The 18245-nt window shown below is 34.8% G+C and overlaps 2 protein-coding genes across 2 annotated transcripts in view; both read left to right on the top strand.

The window, feature by feature from the left end:
- The first annotated feature begins 2033 nt into the window (after positions 1-2033).
- On the top strand, positions 2034-6464 carry LOC132275288 (translocase of chloroplast 159, chloroplastic). Its single transcript, XM_059776749.1, has one exon. It carries the CDS (start codon positions 2248-2250, stop codon positions 6280-6282), a length of 4035 nt encoding a protein of 1344 aa, XP_059632732.1. The 5' UTR covers positions 2034-2247; the 3' UTR covers positions 6283-6464.
- Positions 6465-8215: 1751 nt separating this feature from the next.
- The window catches only part of LOC132275286 (isoleucine--tRNA ligase, chloroplastic/mitochondrial), a 30330-nt gene continuing 20300 nt past the window's right edge, over positions 8216-18245 (top strand). Inside the window, exons 1-6 of the mRNA XM_059776746.1 lie at positions 8216-8392; positions 10040-10238; positions 10410-10564; positions 10645-10746; positions 11667-11736; positions 13184-13296. Of these exons, the coding sequence (XP_059632729.1) occupies positions 8294-8392; positions 10040-10238; positions 10410-10564; positions 10645-10746; positions 11667-11736; positions 13184-13296 (738 nt within the window). The 5' untranslated portion in view covers positions 8216-8293. The remainder of the gene's footprint in view (positions 8393-10039; positions 10239-10409; positions 10565-10644; positions 10747-11666; positions 11737-13183; positions 13297-18245) is intronic.

The raw sequence follows: 18245 nt of genomic DNA, 5'->3' as shown, positions 1-18245 counted from the left end.
ATATATTAATTAAGTAGTCGGATTGATGGCTATATTTATCCGATAACTAATTATGCATAGAGGGGTCAAAGTGCAATATTGACTTAGAGGTTATTTATTATTTAATTGGAGTTCAATTAATTTCTTTTAGTGGAGTAGAAATTAATTTATGAATTAATTGAATTGGGTCCATGGACCGGGCCAATTATTAATTCATTGTAGCCAATAAAATAATAGGCCCAATGGATTCTCACTCATAGCCCAACTTGATATTGGAATCATATTAGATTTGAGACATATGAATTAGAGATGGAGAAGGATTTGTTGTTTCCTTTTCTTTATTTTTATGTTGCCTATAAATATACATGGTCTATGTATATTTTAGGGTGTGATTTTTATGAGAAGGAAAAAGGAATAAATTTTCTCTCTCTAGAAAATTAGGGTTTATGTTCTCATCTAATGGAGACTCCCACAAGCCTAGTTTTCCAAGGTCATTCATGGAGGCATATGAGTGATTCCTAAAGGCAAAAGAATTACCAAGAAGATGGAGATCCATGGAAAAGGTGTCTAGCAAAAGGGATCTACAATAAGTGAGAACATTCACTTTAGAAGAGAGATCTAAGGTTTACTCAAACCTTGATGTAAGTATTCAATCTTTTAATTGAATGATACATCATGTTTTATTTTTGCATAAAACTTGTCTCTAAGTGATGAATCAAGATCTATGAATTTAAATCCCTCGAAAAGTTTTTAAAACTAGCACGTTTCCCAACAGTTGCACCATCAGCCATAGCGTGGGCAGCAGTAGCAGGGGTAACCTTCAGCCATGGTGGTGGGTTCAGATTTCAGTTTATGTAAATGATAGTCAATCTAGGATTAGACTGTAATGATGCTCTAAGCAAAGGGCTGTATATGACTGTTTGTGGCAGAACCAAAGAAATCAAGATCAAAATGTATGGTTCATCTCGTTTGGCTTAAGAAAATGTGAAATAGTATTGATTCGATTGCAAGAGACACTTATTTGTTATTTACCAGAACTGAAAAAATAATAATAATAAATAAATAAATTACCAGAAAAAATATATATATAAAAAGAGAGGCACTAATTATTTGATTTTGCATCACTATCATCATTCATAGAACGTGGTGCTTTATGACATGTTTCTTTTACTTGTGAGTTATGGTAAATGCATCTTGGCATGGTTTTTGAATGGTAAAGCAAACACAATACAATTTTTTTTGTTCAGGTTTAAATTTTTTCCTTTTTTTTGAAAATTATATAATTATTGGGCAAATGCCACAAACCGACAAAAGTAACATAATATTAAACATCCTTTACCCAAAAAAGGGAAAAAAAAAAAATTGATGTTACATATTGCACTTCCTTGTACTCTAATATAAATAAATTCCTGGTATAGATTAAATTTCATATAATCTTATAGTATGATAGTAGTATAATTTAATGTCCAAGTAACATCACTTTAGACTCGGTTTAATTTTGACCGAATAAAAACCCCTCTCATACTGCTTTAGTGCATTTCTTTGATTCTTCGAAATTATTTTACCAAATATATTGTAATTTTGGCTCTGTTTATTTGGATGTAAAATATTTTTTAGAAATTTTTTATTTTATGATGTTTGATTACCGTAAAATATTTACGAAGAAAAATTACATTAAAATTTTACAAAAATAATTTATCCATCAATTTTTGGTAAGTAATTTTATACATTTCGCCTGAAGGATTCAACCTCAACTTAAAATTTAGTGGTTTTTTTTCTTTGGGTAAATCATTTAGAGAAACTTTTCTGGAACATTTCATATTCACATATATTACATGTTACTATAATTTATACTGACATATGTAATATATATGTTACACAATTTTAAAAAATTTGATAATATTGACAACTTGTCACGTGTGTGTAATTCAATATTTATATATATGATATATATTTTTCCTAATACGATATGATATTATACCGTGACCAGATCGTCAAAAGGGACAAACACTCTACAAGAAGATTTGTTCCCAACCTTATCTCAGCCGATATGATTGGCTTTTCTCTTTGTACCAACCGAACCAACTAACACTGTTTCCAACCACAACCCCAATAATAAGAAAATACAAACACAACAATCTCAAAACCCCATCACAAAGAACCCTAACCCATCATTCCGAAAGACAGCTTTGTCTTCTCACAGTTGCTTTGGCATCTGTGTTTTTCTTTCTTTACCAGAAAGAAAACAGCAACCGCTCGCGTGTGCCCATGGACTCGACCCCTCATGGTGTCCCTCTTTTCGCAACAAAGGCGACCCCCCATTCACCAGCTGAGCTGTACCCAAAGCCAAAGGTAGTCTCTCCTCTTTCCAACTCATCAGGTTCTTCTTTTCCTATCAGAGCACCTCCTACTGTTGATTCTGATTCTGAATTTTCTATAACAACAACAAAAGGTCAAAAACACAGTATCACTAGTTCAAGTAGCGACATTAGTGATAGTGGGTCTGAGTATGAGGGTTTTGTGAGTGGTGAGGATGAGTTTGATTCGGCCTCTGAGAGGCCATTTGCCGCAGACCCAAATGATGAAATCCTAGAAGATACTCATTATGTTGAGGAGTTTGTTGTTTCTAGGCCTAATCTAACAGACCCAGATGAAGAAATTGTAGAACAGAGTGGTGGTGTTAAGGACCATGTTGTTTCTAGGCCTTTTGTTTCTAAGCCAGTTATGCCGTTTGCCCAATTATCTGGGGATAGTGACGAGGATGCTTTGGGCATCGAGGAAGTGGAGGATGATGGGTTTTCAGGTGCCGTTCGGGTCCCGGGTAATGGGGGTTTGGAGAGGATCAATAGCGCTCCTAAAGTTAGGATTTGGGAGGTTGAAGAAGGAGAAGAATATGAGTCCGAATTCGAGCCGGCTTTGGATGTGGAAGTGGTGGAGGATTCGGCTTTGGAGCGGATTGTTGCAGAGGACTATGCTGGGGAGGGCTTTGTTTCAGCTGAATTAATTGAAGATAGGGGTCCTGATGATACTGAAGAAGCAAAAGTCGAGTCTTTGGTGGAAAGTCCAGATGATATTATGTTTGGAAATTCAGAATTAGATGGTGATGAGAAGCACTTGGTGGAAGAAATTCAAGCACCCAAAAATGTGGAGCAGCAAGAGATTGGAAACAATGAACATATTACAGAGGAGAGAGATAGGGTAGATTTGGGCGATAATGCTGCTTTAGGAATCAATGCTGGAACCCAAATAGAAATGGTGATTAACTGGGAAGAGGAACAGGAAGCAGCGGAGGGTAGTGCAAGTACAGCTACTGGAATTGATAAAGAAAGTCATGTGATTGACAATCCTAGTGAGTCTAAGCCCCTTCAAGCCAATAAGGAACTTTTTTCTACCGATGACGGTGATTTAGTTGTTAGTGAAACCAAAGACATAATTTTGACAGCCAGCAGAGTTGAATCCATTGACAGTGCTATTAGGGGGAATGGAATTCAGTATTTGGACCATAGCGAAATTTCGGAACCATACCACACTCCGGAGACCAAGTATTTTGGGAATGGTCATACTACTGAAGGTGATTTAATGGAGTATGGTTTCTGTAGTAAATTCAATAGCCTTGGACCATTGTCACTAGATTCCAGTTTGAACCCGGACGAAAAAGTAGAAACAGAAGTTGAACCGGACCGTGATGGAAGCAAATTAGAAGAAAAGAATGAATTTTCAGTTTCAGACGATGATGCTGAACCTTTGATATTTGGAGTATCAGATACGGCCAAGCAAGGAATGAATGGATTGGAGCAGAGATTAGACCCCACTTCTTTTTCAGGTGCAGGGAGTTCTCATAATCATTTGCAGATGATTGATGGACAGATTATGGCAGAATCAGATGAGGAGGCTGACACTGAATGCGAAACTGAAATTGAAGAACTATTTGATTCTGCTGCATTGGCTGCTCTTTTGAAAGCAGCAACAGGTGCTGGATCGGATGGCGGCAGTGTTAAGTTTACCTCTGCTGACAGTTCCACGGTTTTCTCTCTCAAGAGTCCTGCCGATTTAAGTGCCTTGTTGAGCTCGCCAGGACCTATTCCGCAACCAAACCGTCCCAATATTTTTACTCCTTCTGTGCTAACAGCTAGGGGTGAATCTGAGGAATACTTAAGTGAAGAAGAAAAGAAGAAGCTTGAGAAGATGCAAGTGACAACAGTGAAGTTTTTGAGGCTTGTCCAGAGAGTAGGCCGGTCTCCTGAAGATTCCATTGCTGCACAGGTTTTATACAGGCTGGTCCTTGCTGCTGGGAGGCCTTCACATCAAGCATTCAGTCTTGAATCGGCCAAAAGGACAGCCATGGAGCTTGAAGCAGAGGGTAATAATGATATAAACTTTTCTTTGAACATCCTGATTATTGGGAAAACTGGAGTTGGAAAGAGTGCAACCATAAATTCCATTTTTGGTGAAGAGAAAGCCACTGTTGATGCATTTGGGCCTGCAACAAATGCTGTGAGAGAAATTATTGGAACAATAGACGGGGTTAAGGTCAGGGTCTTGGACACACCTGGTCTCAGATCTTCTTTCATGGAACAATCTTTTAACCTTAAAGTTTTGGCTTCCATAAAGAACTTCACAAAAAAATGCCCTCCAGATGTTATCCTGTATGTTGATCGGTTAGACACACAAACAAGAGATCTTAATGATTTACCATTATTGAGGTCAATCACTAGTTCTCTTGGTTCATCAATATTGCATAATGCTATAATTACTCTGACCCATGCTGCTTCTACTCCTCCAGACGGACTGTCTGGGTCACCCTTAAGCTATGAGGTCTTTGTTGCTCAACAATCACGTATTATCCAACAGTTGATTAGCCAAGCTGCTGGTGATCTGCGTATGATGAATCCAGTATGTCTGGTCGAAAACCACCCATTGTGTCAGGAGAATGGAGATGGACAAAAGGTGCTTCCCAACGGAGAAAGTTGGATACCCCAATTATTGCTCTTGTGCTACTCAATGAAGATCTTATCGGAAGTGAACTCTGTGGCGAAAACTCAAGATCCCTTTGATTATCAGAAGCTCTTTGGTTTTCAGGGTCGTTCCCCACCCCTATCTTATTTGTTATCTTCTCAATTGCAGCCTCAAGCTCATCCAAAACTCTCTGCTGACCACGGTGGTGCGGATAATGACTCAGATATTGAGCTTCTAAATTTCTCTGATACTGATCAAGAAAGTGAGGATGAATATGACGAGCTTCCTCCTTTCAAGCCTTTGAGGAGATCTCAGATTGCTAAGCTGAGCAAGGAGCACAAGAAGGCTTATTTTGAGGAGTACGATTATCGAGTAAAGCTCCTTCAGAAGAAGCAGTTGACAGAGGAAGTGAAAAGGCTGAGGGAGATGAAAAGGAAAGGTAAAGATGGTGGGAACGATTATGAATACATGGGGGGAGATGAGGAGCAAGAAAATGGAAGTCCAGCAACTGTACCAGTTCCGTTGCCCGATATGGTACTCCCACTTTCTTTTGATGGTGATAATCCCACTTACAGGTACCGGTTTTTGGAACCCACATCCCACCTTCTTGCAAGGCCAGTTATGGAGTTACATGGTTGGGACCATGATTGTGGATATGAAGGAGTGAGTATTGAAGAGAGTCTTGCCATCGCTGGTCTGTTCCCAGCAGTGATTGCTGTTCAAGTAACAAAAGATAAAAAGGAGTTCAATATCCACTTGGATTCAGCTGTTGCAGCAAAGCATGGAGAGAATGGATCAACCATGGCAGGATTTGACATCCAGACAATTGGAAAGCAGCTTGCCTACATCCTCAAGGGTGAAACCAAAATAAAGAACTTCAAAATGAATAAAACAGCAGCTGGGGTATCACTTACTTTTTTAGGTGAAAATGTGGCCACTGGACTCAAGATTGAGGATCAGATTGCATTTGGAAAACGTCTTGTTTTGCTGGGATGTATTGGAGCCATCCGATCTCAAGGTGATGTAGCACATGGGGCCAACTTTGAAGTACGTCTCAGGGAAAAAGATTTTCCTATTGGGCAGGACCAAAGTACGCTTGGCTTGTCTCTGATGAGGTGGAGAGGTGACCTTATGTGGGGGTGCAACTTCCAGTCTCAGTTCTCTATTGGACGGAGTTCTAAAATGGCTGTTCGGGCTGGATTGAACAACAAATCAAGCGGTCAGATCTCTGTCAAGACTAGCAGCTCGGAGCAACTTCAGATTGCACTTGTGGGTGTTCTTCCGTTTGCCAATGCCATTTTCAGGAAGCTCTTTTCACGGTTCAGTGAGAAGCACTCGGCATATTAGAGGTGTCGGTTTGTATACACAAGTAACTAGCTTTTGCTGAGGGGATAATTTGGCTGAATAGGCTTTTTTAGGCTTCATCCCTCATCTCTTTGTAACTTCTAAGTTTTTGTTTGTTTGACTCTAAAATTATGCAGGTGTTTATCTTAGCTTATTTGATGAATGATAACTAAGTTGGATATTAATCATTGGTATTTCATGAGCTTGTGGTTTAGTTATTGATTTAGTCCGTTCTTGATCAGCTTGTCGAAAAGCCTTCCTGTGGCACTGTATGGCAAAATGCAGATTGGATCAACCAATATAACATGAAGAATGCTGGACTGTATCGTAGAAAAGAAACTGCATCTTTGAAATTTTGTTGGGACATGTTATCGTGTTGCTCTAGACATTGTTTCTTGTGTAATTTTCAGCGTTTTTTTGTTTTTTCTTTCGTTTACCGGGGGAATGTGAAACCTAATAGAGCTTCAATCTGAATTTTTATTTGACATTTCTTTCCAAATTAATTAAGGCTATTTATTGCATAGTGCTGAATGCATTTGGAAGGGAATGGTAGAATCTAACATCCGGTTTTTACAGTTGAGATCATTCTTTTAATTATTTTGTAGTTTATTTGGTATTATCTTATGAACCAGAAGAAATTAAGTTGACATATATAATTGAGAAATTGATTGCCATATATATTATTTTGTGCTCATCAACATCGTCATCCTTGTCATCCTTGCCTTCACCCGGTATGAACATGATTGGCCACGTGGAATTGTTAGTCTTCCTCTACATTTCAGGAACTCATAACAAAATCCATTTTTCAAAACTTATGGTGATGGCAAAACATTTGTTCATTGGGGGAATCCTTTTCAGTGCATCACATAGAGCACAGCTTCAGTAGGATTCACATGCAGGACTCATTGCCATGGAAGGTACAAGTAACAGGCAATGCATCTTCAAACTAGAAGCTGAGAATCAACATGAACACACAGACCAAATGACACCCCTTTAAAAAGCTTAGCTCAAACTTCTTTGTACACAAAGCAGCATCAAAGTTGAATCTTGTCATGAATTAACAATTTCAACAGGTGAGAAAAAATGACAGAATCGGGGTTACAGATTAATACAGCATGAAAGGACGAGTCAGTATATGATCCAGTAATTAGATGATACTCTATTTCTCATATATGATTTGAGTTACATGGATACCATATAAGATATATATTGATCTCCAATTTGAAAATAATACTTGTTCTACTAAATAAAAATGATATTCTAATAATTCTTAAATAGATTGGACTTGTTCAAGCCAATTGATATGATTTTGTACTTTGTGGTCCAAATTTTGTTTTGGTTTGGTTTTATTCTGAAAGGAAAAAAAAAAAAAAAAAAAAAAAAATTTGGTTCATTTTTTTTTTTTTTCTGGTGCGGAACAAGAGAATCTTGAATACATAAGAAAAAAATAGAGGTTAGAGTTGAAACTTATAATCTCTTTATTTACATAGTGAAATCTTTCACATAATGTTCAATATGAACATCGAACAATATAAATCTTTGTGTTTTTCGTAAATAGAGTGTTTACTTTTCTATCATCGTAATCCTTAAATTATGCCGTTACAATATTTCTTATAATAGAAATTATAACATTACAATATCTCTTGTAACAGAATTGAAGAAGAAATTATGTGTATGTATTTAGAATCTCGGATATAAACGTATTCAGAATCTCGGATATAAGTTTGGCCCTCCACTTTCCGTGGCCAATCTCTTAAAAAAAAAAATTAAAAATTAAAATAGAGACGTGACTTGTTTAACTATGGTACATGTATGTAATAATCTATTCCAGAATTAGGTTACAATTAAATTTAAATAAAAGAAGGGGAGACATGTACAAATAAATTAGAGGCAGGGGCTTTGTACCAAAATTTCAAAGTAACGCTACCAAGGCGGAAAACAGAGCCTGCGGTACTGGTTCATTTATCCACAAATCTCTCTCTCTACAATGGAGAAATTATCTCTCTACAAATGAATGGAAGCCACTTCCTTCTTTAAGCACTTGGCTGCCTCAAACCTAACTGTGTTTGTTCCCAGTGAAGCGAAAATGTCGATTCAAACATCATCGTACAGGGTATAATAGATACATTCATATATATATATATATATATATATTTATGTCTATGTACATATGCAATATTTTTTATTATCAATTATTCACGCTTTCTATAGTTCTAAGTTTAGTTCACTCTACTAAACTGCTTGTAGTGAATTAATTCATGTTTTTAGTTAATTTATGTTTGTAATGTGAAGAGTGTATGTTTGTCAATTGGTTGACGACTAACAGTGAAGAAATGAGTTTGGGGTGTTGTTTAGGAAGATATGTTAATACTTATTGCAAAATTCGAATAAAATCAGGTTCATTATAATAATATGAATTAGTGGCATGCCAATTGTTTGATCAAATGTCTCCAAGACGTGCATATATGTTACTGCTGTTACACTAATTCACAACAATTACACATTTATTTCTGTGTATATTTTTATATATGTTCTTGAAAATGTTTTTATTTATTTTTAAATGAGACCACGGCGTAAAATCATAATCAAATGGATGAACAATTAACTACTATTTTCTTTTTGATTGCAACAAGTACAAGTTATTGCAAATGAAAACACGACCTGCGAAACTACAACTTCCCTCCAGTTCCATCCTATAATATGAGTAGAAGTTTTCATGTAATTTTTAATGCCATTTGGGCAATCAAGTGAGCATGGGGCTCTGTCTGATTCTTTGGAAGAATGAGGCAAAGGAAAGGAGGGTTTCATTTTCAAGCCTTATTGAACTTCTTCCTCTCATTTACTCATTATTTTCAAGGACCAATTAGAGGATGGGGGATGTGTAAGCAAATTCCAAGAGCTATTTTAGCCATTCCGGGAAGAAAGAAAATTGTGGGACCACTTGGTTTTGATTGTTATGAATTCATAATTGCATCCAGAGCATGGCTACACAGGATGCTCCTCTGCCCAAATAGGATAATAGTAGTGGCCTTTCCACTTTGTTGCTGGCTGAAGAGTTGGAACTAAAACTATTGCAGGACACATAGGCAACTGTTAACCTTGCTGTCGAGTTTCCATTATTGATTTTCATTTTTGAAATCTGATCACTGTTCGTTACTGGCCTCAAGGGCCACTGTTTGGTTTCGCGTTTCACGCTTGAACATCAATGTTACAGGTGGGAGATTGAGCTTTAAAGCAGCCATTTTGTAAATTATCAAAGTTTAGGTTTGTCTAAGATCCCCCCTCCCCAAAACCTTGATGTAGCAGGACCAGAACTTGGTAATGCCCCTTTCCGTATGTTTCTGGCTTTCATTAAGGCTACAATTATAACATTTGGTCATAATTGTCAGTGTGCTTTGGCTAACAATATTAAAGTTCCATGACATGATGAACCACTGAATTCCTGTTCAAAGGAAAAGGCTGGGCCTATCTTGGCTCAGAAGTAATGCTTTAAATCCTTAGCAATTTGAAGTACAAATATGTTAATGGGATTTTGTCTTATAACCGTGTAAAACCTTTATATGCCTTTTTGAATGTCCAGCTTTTGCATTTTCCTTTTTGAACATGTTACATGTGACACAGAAAATTGATTTATTGTCATGTTTATATCTGTTTTTCGCGTACCTGCTTAAAAATTGAGTTCGAGTCTTATTTTTTAATCCCTTTGAATTGCTGATTGCATCTTTTAAGTCACTAATATAGGGTATTTAATAATGTTCAGGTCATCTCACTGAGGACTTGCTCGTCTTTTGGGAAAAGCACGCCTACTAACTTATTTTATTTCAGAAGAAGCTCTTCAGTTAAAGTATTCTCTCTCCTAAACCTGACATACTATTCTACTGATTCCAGTAGTGAGTTTTGTTCTTCGTCAAAACGAAGATCTCGTGGTCCTGTTATGGCAGCAAAGAAAGCATCAGAAGGTATATTAATTTGTTTATTTTGACATCAAAATATGAACATCTTGTTGAAAGATATGGTGCTCATAGAACATTCACTCACATGGCTTTCTGATTAAATTTAATTTTTACACCCCTCCCTTTTCTGACCGCAAATCATTTTCATAATGGAATGATGTGCTGGAGCTTGTTCAGGGGCAAAGCAGGAAGATGGAAGGTACAAGCACACAGTAGATCTTCCTAAGACAACATTTGGCATGAGGGCAAATTCTGCAGTAAGGGAGCCTGAAATTCAGAAATTATGGGATGAAAATCAGGTGTTTAGGAGAGTTGCTGAAAGGAATAGTGGGGTGAGTTCTATATGTTGATTTGGGTTCCTGTGGTACTGTATATAGTTTTTTTCCCTGCTCACATTGAATTGCTTTGACAGGGAAGTTTTATTCTTCATGATGGTCCTCCTTATGCGAATGGTGATTTGCACATTGGTCATGCTCTAAATAAGATTTTGAAGGATATTATTAATCGTTATAAGGTATGTTTTTCTGCCTGCTTCTGAGTTCTGATATCTAACTTATTACCCTTTCTTTTGGGTTAGTGTTTACCCCTTCATAAATCAATATTGAAAATGCATGAATCATATTGAGAAAAGGAAAGGCTTTGGTTTTGTTGGTTCTAGTTTACCATCGATTTGTTAGAAATTCTGGAAATCCTCATTTGTTGGATATTGAATATTTGAATTGAATAAAGTAGAAGTGTAAATGCCTTTGTCTTTTGATTTACTCAAATAGAAGTGCCATCAGAACATCATTACAAAGGATATCTACAGTTGTTGAGTAGCCCTAACTGAACCCGAGAGGAATCTACCAATACTCCATGTTTTACATATTTGTAGTTAAGCGCCTTTTTTTTTTTTTTTTTTTTTTTTTGTAATAATAAGACCTTTGACTATTTTTATTTTTTCAAGGAAAAAAAGAAATAACATGAACAAAAAATTATACTTTTTGTCTTTCAGAATCATCTCTACATAATCTTCCAAAGCAACAAGGGAAAAAGGCAAAGAAAATAAATTTGTTGTTTAAGAAATAAGAAAGAAAGGAAAAAAAGGCAACAAAAAGAAATTTTTTATAAGTTGTACTTTGCAGGAAGCAAAATTGAACTTATTCTTGAGCATATTGGCTGACCTTTTGTGATTGTATGAATGTTCCTAACACCTACACCTTCCCCAGGGAAAAAGAAGGTAGAGTTTGTTTGTACTTACACTTGTATAACACCCTTACTTTTCATTGTTTGTTGATACGAAGTACAAAGGAAATAAAATTTTTAAGAGGTGAAAGTTGTGTAATTTTCGGTGCAATGCACTTCGTTCTCATGTGATATGTGTAGACATAGATATGTTCAGATTCTCTTCATTCTTTCATTCTTTCATCATTACTCTCTCTCTCTCTCTTGCAGCTTCTTCAAAACCGTAAAGTTTTTTACGTGCCTGGTTGGGACTGTCATGGCCTACCGATTGAGTTGAAAGGCAAGTGTTTGTTTATATTCTGGTTCTGCTAGTGGGCTATCTACTCTGGAATTCTGGTTTTTACATTTTGTTGACATGCTGCTTACGATAAGGCCAAACAGTGAGAAGCTTTCACCCAGACACTGGCTGTATAGGTTAATAGGCAAAATATGGAAGTGAAAAGCCTGCTTATTGAAGCTGTGAATTGTATTGGTTACGATGCTATATGTGATTATACCCTAATAACACTTAATAATATATTTTAGAATTTAGATGTATAAACTATCATATTTCTCTTTTTACCGGAAAAAAACCCGTCATATTTCTCTTTTTATTGTTTAATGGAAAAGATTTAACATTGCACGTCTTGACCACTGAACAACACTCTATTTGATTGAGTTGGATTGCTGAGAAAGAAGATAGGAAAATCATCCCAAGCTAAAAATTTCCACCTTTTCAGCTCAAAACAGGTAGTGCAACTTTGGAATCAATACTTTATTGTTGTATACAAAAATGAAAAATGGTATATGCATGTACTGTTAATACTATAGTTGTCATGTGAATTTTGGGACCTGTGTTCATGTAGAATGAAACTCAGATGAACTCTATCTCATGTTAGACATTTTCTTTTTCCTGGTGTCATGGAGGGTGTCTCCACCCCCTTCGGGATTTAAATGCAAGACATCTGGATCATGCCCAAAGACCTTATGTCAACTCAGCCATCCCGTGAGAGTTCGTGTTATGCTCCTTCAAACCAAGCTTAAGCTGAAGTCAAACCTGAATTATATTCCTGTAGACTTCAGGTTGTGCCCTAGCTCAATGCAAGCTTTTGAAACTTCACTACTTTTTGAACTGAACTAAGAATCTTAGAACATCACAAGGTAGTCACATATATAAGACAGCTTCTACTCATCATAATAAGAATTTACATGGTTGTGTCTTTGTGACTAAATGTTCCATTGATCCTGTACGATTAAAAAAAATTATGATAATAAAGTGAACCACTAAATTATGGATGCTCATGTCCATATAACACACGGTTGCTTGTTTAAAGTACAATTCAATATATTTGATTCCCTCTACATAAACTCTACAGTTCACTTATCTTGTCAGCAAAGTTGGTAATTATTAACCATCTTAGTGGCAAACTCCCTCATGCATATCATGTCTGTTTTGTGGGTAATATTCAACTCGAGACAGGTTGAAGAGGCTCTATATGTCCCATGATGTTTAATACTGCAAGCAGAAAATTTAGCAACCGTCATATGAAAGATGATCAAGTTATGAGAGTTCACGGTCATCACAACAAAATGAATACCGATTCTAGAGGGCCTTAATATGCATGTGTTCAATGAGTTTTGAAATCTGCCATTGGGTTTATCTTTGTTTGCTAGCAGAGTTAATGTGGAAACAGAAGCTCCTAATTTATATTTTTGGGTGGTTGGACCGCTCTTTTGAAATATTTCAGTGTTGCAGTCACTGGATCAAGATGCTAGAAACGAGCTCACACCATTGAAATTGAGAGCAAAGGCAGCCAAATTTGCCAAGGCAACCGTTAAGACTCAAATGACATCATTTAAGGTCATACCGAAGTTTAAATTTTTTCACTCCTTAAATTTTTGTATCTATTCAAAACATCTCTGCAAAGTTAATTATTGTACATAAATTGACGTAGCGGAAGCGATAAATTTGTTCACAAGGAACGAGGGTTATCTTGAATCCACAAGATATGGTACCTTGAATCCACAAGGAAAAGAAAATTCACATAGAATTCTGAAATATTATTGATAAAATTGATTGATTGATTCAAATCTCTGCATTCCATATATTTATAATGAAAGAAAACCCTAATTCATAAGGAAACTAACTGCGACACGAATGCTTATAACATAAGAAAATCTAATCCTAGAAATAAGCCTAAAAATAAATTCTCTCTAAAAATTCTGGAAAAATAGAGAAAGAAACCTAATAAAATAAAACTACTAAATAAAAAATCTCCGAGCATTCCGACTTCGTTAAGGCCTTGAACAAAAATTCCGAAATAATCAGTACGCCTCCTATAACATGTGATACCCCCTAATTTCGGAACACGGGTTGATTAAGTCCGCGCACAAAATCAAGGAATATCAAAACAATTTTAGTATTTAACAAGCACAGAATACAAAGATGAATAATAAAGAATAAATAAACCGCTGAAGAAAATTAATAAATAAATATTACTTAATGATTCTCCAACAATTACAACTCGGAAATCCCATAACTCAAGGACCCCTTAAAACATTATCCGATAATCCAATACTATTTAAAAGTACACAAGATGAATAGATGAATGACAGTCTCCCAGCTGCGGATCCTCAACCTCGAGACTGGAACCTCTAATAACCTGAAAAATAAATCGTGGGTTAAACCCTACGAGCAAGTTCACTCTACCAGGCCTCTGAAAACTAATAAGCAAATCATCTCTAATCAAACCAAATCTAATAAAGTTTTAACTTTAATAAAGCACGATATACATGTCTATATATAATTATATATACTATACTAATCACATCCGTTAATAGGTTTATTCCATACCTATTAAATAATTATTAAAATAATATTCATACCTAGACCAATCTACCATTTCATTTAAAAAAAAAAACTCCTTTGACCTTAATCCCATCCTAGTCAGTTGTTTAATCATTTATATAATAAATTATAATAAAAGGCATATTATAATTAATCCCAAAACCCGATGATGATTTTAACTAAATCACATATCCAAAATCTCAGCATTGACAAATCATCCATGTCTCCACAAATATTATTTTATTAATATAAAATAATACATTAACCAGTAAGTACTAGATTATTCTAATTTAAGAATATATAATCCTAATCCAGTCTCTACATACAATAACCATAGATGATATTTTAATCATCTAACACATAACAATTTAATTACGCTTTGCCAAATTAACCATGCCATTATAAATATTTTCATTGATATATTGGCAACTCAACCATGCCTCCTTAAATATATTTATTTTTACATTGACAAATTAACCATGCCTCCACAAGTATATTTATTTACATATTTGGCAAATCAACCATGCCATTATAAATATATTTATTTATACATTGACAACTCAACCATGCCTCATTTAAGTATATATATTTATACTTTTAAATTAACAATTCAACCATGCTTTCTGTGTATGTATTTTATTCATACAAATACTTAGGCAAAATACTTACGCCTATGGCAACTCATCCATGCCTACAATTCAACTATGTATCAACTTTAAATTTAAAAATAAATTAATTCACACATAACCATTTAATGCATATTATATGCATAAGATTAATTTAATAATCAGCCTAATATAATATATCAAATAAGAATAATAATTTAATTATCTTAAATGATATATACATATACCCATATATTATATAATATATATATATATATGTATAATACCTTCAATAATAATCCTTGATTATTTAGAATCATATATACATATACATTAATGAATATATATATATACATATAATTCCTTCCATCCTACACATAAATTAATTAAATCATATATACACATATATAATTAATTATATATATAACTCCTTCCATCACCAAACTATTAATTAATGACATTTACGTAAATTAAACGTCACTAAATATCGTCACAAATGTTTTCCCATAAATACTTCATATCAGTTTAAATAATTTTCCGACACCGTCTCACTAAAACGTAACTATCTTCTAGTGGGATGGGAAACTGATAATGAAATTAGTACCATTGGAAAGAGGACGAAAAATCCTTGAATTTGAGCTCAAGAATGACCCAATTTCGATTTAAGATGATTAAGTTATGACCGTTTTAATTTTATGTCACAAACAGGCAACATAATTGGATGAACTCAAACACTACTGTGAGCGCACCCACACCGGATTAGCTCACTTAAGCTCACACAAATGCACCCACACCAGATTAGCTCACTTGAGCTCACATGTATGCACCCGCACCAGATTATCTCCCTTTCATCAATCAAATCAAACCGCTGGATTCCGCATGTGCATTAACATATCATGTACCGCAATACACTGAATCAATCCATTAATATATAAGTAATCTAATGGTCTAGATCAGTGTGCGCACCATTATTCCATGTACCGCGCCACACTGAATTGCTTCCCTATTGAGGCGCCGTTCCACTAACAGTGTATATATGTATAAACAATATACACATATATATTTCAAATAAATATATAAAAATAAATTCTAATAAATTACCAAAAATACCAGAAAAATATCAGAAAATTCCAAAAAATTTAACAAAAATTCCAGAAATTTTAGAAACACTAATTAACCCCTCTTGGGTCCAAATCCAGCCTATCTGTTGATGTAAACAAAATATACAACACATATATACAACAATAGAAATCTAAAATTCCAAAAAAAAAAATATAATAATTCATATTTTAAATATTCCGTTCTAACCATCATTTAATCAATAAATTTAACCTTAGATTTTGATACTCAAGGTGAAATCCTTATGAGTTCTAAGAGGAAAGTTAGAGAAGAACTCGCCTGAAGGTTTCAAAACGAAACCGAAGCTTCAAGCCTTGATTGCCTCTTCCAAATCCGATGTCCTCTTTCTCTAAGCCGGCCTCCTCTTTGTCGGCCTTCTCCTTTTCTCTCTCTCTCTTATTTTTTTAACGTGTAAACCTTTAACCCTAAAGTCTTATGCGTATATTTATACACATTAGAATCCAAATCCTATTCCTACTAGGACTTTCAAATAAAATAATAATTCTTAAATAATATATATATATACCTTCCATAATTAATCCATGGGTTAATTAAATCATATAGACCTATATATATCCATAAATATATATCTCTATATATATTTTTTCATAACAATTATTAATTAATTATATTTATATAAAATTATATATATTTATAATTAATACAAAAATGATCATTTAAATAATTAAATAATCATGGGCCTTTATTAATTAACCCAATAAGGCATCATACAAGCCCAATACCACATCTTTTGGTCCAACTTCCCTTAATCCCAAATCCAATTAATTTAAATAAATCAAATAATTAAATAGACACTTAAATAATAAAAACTAATTACACTAAGCACATAAACAAAATAATAAATTACAACCAAGTTATACCATATCAATAAAATTAACACGCCAACAATTCAATCAATAATTAAACACACAGACAACAATCATCATATCAATAATTCACGAAATATAAATAAAATAAAACAATTAATCTAAGCACTCAATAAAACAAATCAATTAAAAATTAAAATAAACGCAATTAATTCAAATTAAATCAAATACATCATTTAAAAATAAAATAAAAGTAATTAATTCCAATTAATAAATCATTTAAAATATCGGGGTATTACATAACACAATAAAGCGCGATTTTGGATCCCTAAACGAAGGTTTTCAGCCGAAAACCAACATGGCCCACAAGCTATAGTTAGTGGGTCTTTCTCAATGGGTCGTTTCCACAAAAAAAAAACACTCCTTTCGGGTCGAAAACGGACTTGTTGAACTGTTCAGAATTCTGTTCTGCATCAATCACCTACTCTTAAAAAAAACCCATCCTCGAGTTTGGCTGCAACTAACATGAAGTATTGCATACCACAAAATCATATTGTTCATTGTCATGAGTACCTCCAAAGCACGACACCAAAGTATTTTCATTGGCACCTTCTGGAATAAATAATTCTTTAGTTACAATCTGCTCAAATAATGATACCTCACCAATTTGAAGCCCAAATTCATCCAAACCATCTTGGACATGCAATTTAAAAACTTCTTTGACCCCATCATCAATTAATTCATGTTTCTCGCTGTCAACGTCAAACTTCTTGTCACCATCTTCTTCTTTTGCTGTCTCTGAAGTTGTATTATTGGAAGCTTTTTTAGGTGTCTCTGTTGCGATTCAAGCATGGACAACTTCGTCATCCTCAACTACAAGAGGCGAAGCAAATCAATTTTTCTCTTGATCAACCTTAATAATGTCAGTCGTTGCCTCAACAAAATTATTATTATCCTTGGTGCCACTATCTTTTTTGTGAATCTCCTTTGCAGACTTTTTGACAAATGGACTCTCTTTTCAGCAATTCCAATATTTTTGATACATTATCTCCTCATAATTTGGTGTTAGAAATGTAGCCATGAATATCCGTTTCATCTTGTACCACGACCGAACAAGCTGTGATCCTTGCCTCCTTCGATGAAACTGTATTTGTTCCTACCAAACTAAAGCACACCCTTTAAGCTTGAAGGCAACAAGTGGAACTTGCTTGTTTTCAGGTACATCAAAAATTTCAAAAAATTCTTCAACTTCTTCAACCCAGTCCTAGACATCTTCAGTGATAAAACTTCCATTGAAAGTAAATAGATCAAGTTTTACCTGAAATTCACGATTGTTGCGTCTACCTCGATCACTGAGTACGAACTCCTCATCATCGGATGAATCATCCAAATAATCTGCATAGGCTGGAGG

The sequence above is a fragment of the Cornus florida genome, unplaced genomic scaffold (assembly GCF_030987335.1).
Source record: "Cornus florida cultivar Cherokee Brave unplaced genomic scaffold, ASM3098733v1 CherokeeBrave_3.0.0_Hap2_Chr09, whole genome shotgun sequence".
Taxonomy (NCBI): Eukaryota; Viridiplantae; Streptophyta; class Magnoliopsida; order Cornales; family Cornaceae; genus Cornus; species Cornus florida.
The sequence above is the reverse complement of the archived record's forward strand: the minus strand, read 5'-3'. Positions and strand labels throughout refer to the sequence as shown.